The 7,883-nt window shown below is 34.4% G+C and overlaps 1 protein-coding gene across 1 annotated transcript; it reads left to right on the plus strand.

Moving 5' to 3' along the window:
• The first annotated feature begins 643 nt into the window (after positions 1-643).
• LOC130645853 (uncharacterized) lies at positions 644-6,343 on the plus strand. The gene is made up of 4 exons (XM_057451969.1): positions 644-3,325; positions 4,151-4,466; positions 4,794-5,013; positions 5,140-6,343. The coding sequence occupies exons 1-4, from the start codon at positions 2,473-2,475 to the stop codon at positions 5,512-5,514; spliced, it is 1,764 nt and encodes a 587-aa protein (XP_057307952.1). The 5' UTR covers positions 644-2,472; the 3' UTR covers positions 5,515-6,343.
• The last annotated feature ends 1,540 nt before the right edge of the window (positions 6,344-7,883 follow it).

A 7,883-nucleotide genomic window follows, 5' to 3' on the forward strand; every position in this document is an offset into this window, starting at 1 on the left:
TTTTAGTATGTCTGAGAGAAAGGGAACTTTTGAGGGTACAGTTTTCGGTTTTAAGCCTTGAATATTGATATATGTAAAAAAGTTTAATGCTGGGACTGGATTGGATTGGTTTGGCTGAAATAGTGGTTGTTTGTGTTTTGGGGTTGTTGTTGTTGAATTTGTTGGATGAAAGGGATTTTGCGGGGATGGTTGATTTGGAGTACTGAAGAAGTGAAGGTTGTTCGGAATAGCTGGTTTGAGATTGTGTTGTTGGTGTTGGAAAGGAGGAAACATTGTGTGGTATTGCTGAACATGAGGTTGTTGTTGTAGGCTTACTTCGAGTTTTGTATCCATTGCGGCAAGAAGCCTTACTTCCATTTGGCGGATTATTTCTAAAAAATCAGGAGTTTGTGGAGGTTGTTGAGGTAAGGTATTTTCAGTGACGTGATTTGTTGAGAAGTTGTTCTTTGAGAATCTACTTGGAGACAAATTAAGTGACATTAACGACTTTAGACGCTTTGTTCTTTTTATGTGACTCTTTTTACAGTTTCCATTAAAACATTCTCTTTTATGAAGAGAGGTTGTGCAGATGACTGGGTAATAGAACGTACATGTTGAGCCACATGTGACCCCTTGTTCTTGTTTGTACCGTAAGCTTTTTTTTCATATTTACGAGCCTTGGTTCTCAAGATATCAAAGGTCAAAGTGGTTGCCACCTTGACAGTGCAGATAAGATTTTTGTTTGGTAACGTTATGAATATAATAATAAGGTAATCATCTAAAAACTAGTCGTTAGCCCGTGGAAAAATCCACGGGGTCCCCCGCCCTTTAAATTAACCTGTTGCAACAAAGTGGACAGAAATATATCGCATTTGGTATTGGTGTGCATTTTAAAAATTTTGTGTTTCCGTTACGGTACACGGCTTTCGCGGACACATAGACAGACAGACGACGGCTGTTATTAAAGAGATTAAAGTATTACCTGTATGAAACTTTTCCTTTATTTTTGTGTATAAAAACTTTTCTTAAGACAGTGGGTGTTTTCATTCATTTTAAATGTTTCTCAAAAACAAAAGGTCAAATGATTATACGCAATGGAATGTGCCAATTCCTAAAAGAACACTGGAAATGATTTTGTGAAATCATTTCTTTAATTCACAATTTCAAATTCTGCAATTTCCTGATACAATAACAGATTTGCAATCTTTAATTCAGCCATTTCTTGATTGTGTCACAAATTGACAATCTTTAGTTCTGCAATTTACGATTTTTTCAACGATGACTTCGCAATCTTTTATTGCGCAAACTTTTTTTCCCTTAAGGTAGATGCAGCAATAGTTTTAGAACAATGAAAAATCATGAGCTTGTAAAAAGTTGTTAAAGCTAATTTTTTCTTCTTTATTGCATATTTTTAAGCGGGTATATCTGTGGCGCGTGGCCTTGTGGTTATGGAGTTCGCTTCGTAATTACAGGGTCCGTGGTTTGGTCCACAGCGTGGGCATGTTTAGCAAGTGCCTTTACTACAGGTTCAGGTCAACCCACACCATGTAAGGGAAATTGGGTAGGGATTGCTGGTGTATACTTATGTATACATTCCGAACACAGGACCCACATTGATAACAGTGTTTCGTACACTGAAGTGGCTATATCCTGTATAGATATCGGAATAATATTAATAATATAACTTTAAGCTTTAGCCTTTTCTTATTTTATACACAGCTAGTCGATAATGCTGTTGGAAAATAAAAATTAAAAAAATCATTTGAATTTTGATGACGTAAACAATGACCATACACAAAGAGTTTTTAGATTTATTTGGCTGTTGCTTCCAATGTGTAGAGCTGAAAAGGCTGATCAAGAGAATGTATAGGATCGTGTACTTTGAACCAACAATTAAGGAGATAAAAGGGTATAAAATTTTGCTGACATCAGTAAAGACAACCAATGTTTCAAAAAAATATTTATACACAAAAGACTTGACTTGTGTAATTATACCTTCAGTTTTTTTTTGTAAGCTTACAACTAGACCATTTTATCTGATCCAAAAAAGCAACATTTATGTTTGTTTTTGCAATAAGTATATCCAAGCTTAATTTCCAATTTTCACTTGCTCATAAATAACATGTAATTTTGTACTTTATTATTTTTATTATTTTTATTTTATTTTTATTATACAAATGAAGAAACCAAAGCATTAGTTTTTTATATAAAAATAAATTTTGGAAATATTTGAGAGAGAGAAAAAAATTAATCAATAATTTAAGAACAAACCCTGGATTCTAGAGAAAGAATCAGAAGGGAAAAGACCTGAAAATAAGAATGATTAGCATAGGGTCAGATTTTAATGGCTCTTATAAAAAACTGTGTATAAAAGGTGTCAAATGTTAATTGTATAAATAAATCATTGATCTACTTAACTTATCCGGTATTTGCGTGATTTTACAATCTTTCGTGAAATGAATTGTTTTACAAATAGCTTGTATTATTTATTAGATGGGATCTCTTAAAATAAAAATGCCAAAAAACCTAGAAATACCATTTGGAGTCAACCATGTTACTTCTGATATTATTTGCGATCTCGGCCAGTCTTCAATCTTAAAAAAACAAATCAGTGGCCACTGGTGTTTTAACTGCTACCATTTTGTTGACACTGATGACACATTTATGAGCAAGAAGCATGGTGACTATATGTATCAGAAATTTGAAGAGATTGAATCGCCAAGAGAAGACCACCTTGTTTGTATATGCTTGGATTGTGTTTACTATCGCTTGCAAATATGCTCTGTGTGCTCAAAAGGAAGCCCTTTGTGCATGTACCCTTTATGTCAATGGTTTGAAGTTAACAACAAAGAGAGAACTTGCATCGATTGTACTGCTATTGCAGAAACAAGGGATATTTTGAACTCTTTGGATACTTTATGTGCAAGCCAGTGTATACTTCAATGCAACAAATGTTGCAATTATAAGTATGTGGGCTCATTTTCAGTGTTTACAAATGCATACGGAGAACATGCAAGAAGAGTTATTCGTGACTTAGATGTGAAAAAGGATCAACAGTTATACAAGCGAACAATATGTTTGGAATGTCGGCTAAATGAAGATATAATCATATATCGGCAGACTTTAAAAGACAGATATCTTTCAAAAATATTATCAGAGCCTGTATTGTCTGCAAAAATAACTGCAAATGTTGAAAAAAGTGAGCAGTTTTTTGGTGTGCAATCGTATGCAAGTGCAGTGTCTGGCAAACAGTTCAATGTTGGACATCACAAAGTCGATGTGGAATCTCTAAGGAGTGAAGAAGATGAAAGCAATGGGCCTGTTTACTTTTTATCTACTATGCAAGGTAAACATTATGTCCTTGTGGTATTTGTTTATTTAAATTGAGTGTACTCTTTTGTGCTTAATTGTAGGGGGGGGGGGGCTCAAATTGCACTTTTTTGAATTTGTCACCCCTTAAATCATTTTATAATGACCCCCCCCCCCCCCCATTTTATTGAAATTTTAGAATGAGACCCACCTCCTCATTTTATTATCACCCCCCCCCCCCCCACAATAAGTTTTTTGGATATCACAAAGCAGCATCTTTTCTTATAATCAAATATCAACAAAATGTCAGCACAGTTTATTCCGTAAACATGTCAAAAGCATTGTTATCTTTATTTTTAGTTGTTTCACTAGTGTTAGTTTATTTAAAGTTAGTCGTTTTATCACCCCCTTCTCCCTTCTCCCTTCCCCCTCCCCCCATTTTACAGAAAATTTCGTAATACCCCCTTAGGTCATTATATTATGACCACTCCACTTTAAGAAATTTTACCCAGAGTACCCACCCCCTTGCTTTCTCAAACCCCCCCCCCCCCCCTCCCCCCTACAATTAAGCACAAAAGAGTAAGTATGCATGGTACAAAGGACAATTTATTACGCTTACTTTTTTATTTGCAGTTTAGGTAAGCCAAGTTTTTTCTTTTATTAACAACTAAGAATCACAATCACAAATAGAACTCTGCAACATAAAATTATTACATATTATGTTCTTCTAAAATCTTTCCTCCAAATTTTGTCTTTGTTTTTAAAATACAAATAATCACCACTAATACTGACGAGCTTTATAGACAAAGAAACTAAATGCGGCCCCTTCGACATAAAGTAAACCAAAATTAAATTTCTATAGATTACGTGTCCCAAATATTACTGAAAGTTCTGCAAGACGAGATCATATCACTCCGTGCCAAAACAGAATTGGAATTAAAGTTAAGTGGTTTACCATTAAATATATGGGACGAAATCTTACAAAAGAAAATGCAATTCACAACACACATGTTTTCATTGCAGTCCAGTGGCCTCTCAAATTTTGCTGATCCAGAAAGCAGGTGGGCGTATATTGCTGTGTACACGCCAGTTCATGCCAGTATGGTGTATGATATCGTTCTTCAGGGAAGATTTGCAACGCTGTTAGATATCATCACCACTTCGAAGGATAGTGACGAGTAAGTGTTTAGCTATATTTAACATGAATTTTTATTTCTGTGTGGTTGTACAGAATGCCAACTAATCAGAAAATCTCCAAAATGTGTCAAAATTTATTTGTTGGTTCAAATTTTCTTTAAATCAGGGATTTTTATAAGAGTTTAGAACAAGTATCAATTATGCATGTGATTTGTGGTAATGTGAACAAATAAATGTCTTCACCATGATGTTATAGTTTCTTTTGTTTTGTTTTTATGTAAAGTATTTTTCAGCTCATCTTCATACCATAATAAAAATTGTAAAGAAAAATGACTAAATCTATTTTTTTGCTCTGAAAATCTGTTTAGATTTAACGTAGCTTGTTTTGGAGCTGGACCAGGTAGTGAAGTTCTTGGGTTAAACCCGTTTCTTCCAAGTCATACGAAATACCACCTACTCGATAACTGCACGTTTTGGGAACACAATGCTAAGAGTTTGATCAAACATGGTGCTGGTATTGATTTCAATTTTCTACATTTCGACGCTCAAAAACATCTGAAAAAAGAGCATATTGAAGCGATTAAAAAGGTAAGGTGGTTTTTATATAGAGGTTTAAAAAGGCGTTATAACGGAATTTCTAAGTGTCTCGTGAATGAGATATAAACGGAGATAAAATATTCATATGTAAACCCGAATTATACCATTATTTTTTAGTCGAAAATTTTAACATTCGTTAAGTTCATTTCCGCCATTCAAAATCAGTACAACGCCTCGCACTGCTTAAAAAACATCTTCGATATAGCGCCATCCGGATCGACATTTCTGATTATCGATAACTCGCAGCCGCAAATCAAAAGATACGTCGAAAGTTTGATTTTTCCAAATCGAGATTTTGTCGAGAAGTCAAATTGTAAGGAGAACAGCCGATATCAAATGTTCACATCCTATGCGGAGTACCGTTTCGATGTAGCCTCTGTGATGGAGAGCCATGAAGATATCTGTAAGTTGTTGAGTCTTGTGATGGAATGGGTGGAGCGCCCTCCACTTGTTGATGTGCGTGTGTATGTATTTCTGGTACGAAAGAAGTGAGCTCGACCTCTAGTAGAATGTTTAATAAGCTATCGAATTTGTCATCTGCGAGTTCTTTTTAATAAAAGGATTCAATGGATTTTGTCACTAGATAAACTTCAGTGCTAAATAATAAAAATGTTATATAACGAAGTGAAATTACATTGTTCCACCTCGCAATTTTTATGACTGTTTATGTCCATGATTTGTGTCATTTCCGTATCTCATTGAAACGAGAAATTTTAGGTTTTGTTCAGTTTCGTCCTGCATACGTAGAATGTTTGCTTGACATCAAAATTTTAAGACCTCGTCTTTAGATTTTGTTGTTGTTTTTAATTTCTTTCTCTATTTTTCTTAGAAAATGTATTAAATTTTTTGCTTAAAGTTATTTCGTTAAAAAAGATAATTTTGTATGTAGTTAGATGTGTATATATATATAAAAAATAACGTTTTTATTTATATAAAATGTACAAAATTGAGAAAATATTTATTAACGGCTTGATGTAGTATTTTTTTTTCACGGATAATTTCTATGTTGTGTACAATGTCTGAGGTGTTCACAGAGGTTTTAAATGTTTTCAATACTCTGATATATAATGAGGTAATGCTGAAATATTGTCTATCAGTGACAACAAGTTTATTTTTTCATTGTCACATTTCAATATTTCCTACTCCCCAAAGTCTGTTTTAAACTTTTTGACAGTGTTCCCATACGCCTTGTCATTGTATACAAATTGAATGACGTCACATTGACATAATTATAAAGCACGTTTTTTTTGTGCGGTTTAGTGAAAAAATAATCATTTAAAATACTCGTAAATTCATATTAAAAGATAATGGTTCAACCAAATCGTTGTTTTTCATCTGACTCGCAAGATAAGTCTTTTTGACTTGACTTTTTTTAAGTAACTTTTTTTGCAAAATGTAGTACACTTCTGTTTAACTTGAGAATCAACCGCAATTTCTTTCTGTGTAAAAAACTTTCGTTTTTTTTTAAACGAATGCGTAAATTTTTTTACAAAAAAGGCTTGATTTTTTATAACAAAAAGCTAAAACACACTTCCTGAATATGACGAAAACACTGGGGTGACATTTCCGGACTACAAAAAAGGCGGGTAAAAACGAGCTAAGTTAATTTTAACCAAATCACAAACTTTAACACACTGAAATGAAATAAACAAAAGCGAATTTCCAAAAATAATTTTTTTCACATGTAAATAAGGTACACAACTTCGACAGATATAAAAAAAATATGTGCAAATTAAAAGAGAAATGTGCGTCAAAAACCTGGACAATAAAAAGTAGCCGATTTAATAGGGTTAATTGAAAACGCAGTACAACAATGGTTGGAGTAGCTAATTTTGATATCCGAAAAGTATATTTTGTGAAAACACTACAGATTCAATTTTACTGCAATACTCTTTGCTCGCTCAACATACTGAATTTTTAAAAACAACATCACCTTTACGTATTTAAATTTTGCGTAACAATTTGCAGACCAGGAGCCTGTATCATCCTTGTCCCCAGGGTGTCTTGCCTATGCCAAGGCGGCTAGCGGTTATTTGACCCGCCCGCCTCGATGTCAAAAAGGCAAAAAACCCTGGGGACAAGGTTGGAGCCTGTGACACATCACTGTTCTATACAAAAATGTGCGAAGTTGATCATGTGGAACGAAAAAGACAATTTTGTACAAAAATAGTCATTGAAATCGACGAAGACGGTTACTATTGTAAGAATTTGGTCCCGTGATCAATTATGCGTTTAAGCTTGGTTCTCACCTGGCACTAAAGAACACTAACACACGCTAACGAACGATAATTATTGAGCACTAAGCAGCATTAAAAAATGAGCGTCTGCTTCAAAGTGATACACAATATGAGCAAAAAAAATGAACATAGAGTTCTTTTGAGTATGAGACGTGGAAGAAGAAGCTTGATTTTATTGTTGTCATTAATACGACTGAAAGTTGGAAATGAAATTTTAGAAGCGTCCTATACGGCGCAATGAAAAAAGAGAATTTGCCAATTTAATAAAAGAACGATGGGCAGGGGACACAGAATACGTTTTTAGGTATTTACGTATGATCCTTGAAAGATTTTCTCACTGCTTCGGACAGCATTTTAGCTATCCTCAGCAAGACACGACGGTTGACAAAACAGCACTGAGTGTGCGTAAGAAGAGCAGCGATAGTAAGTACTGAGGAACGATAGTAAGCACTGAGGAGCTATAGTAAGCACTAAGGAGCGATAGCAAACACTGAGGATCGATAGTAAGCCCTGAGGAGCGATAGTAAGCACTAAGGAACGTTGAAAATGATTTTCACTTTTTGTGGCATAAAACCTTCACCCAACACTTGTCCGATTGGATACCCCGTGTTTTAACCCAATAAA

The sequence above is a fragment of the Hydractinia symbiolongicarpus genome, chromosome 1 (genome assembly GCF_029227915.1).
Source record: "Hydractinia symbiolongicarpus strain clone_291-10 chromosome 1, HSymV2.1, whole genome shotgun sequence".
Classification (NCBI taxonomy): Eukaryota; Metazoa; Cnidaria; class Hydrozoa; order Anthoathecata; family Hydractiniidae; genus Hydractinia; species Hydractinia symbiolongicarpus.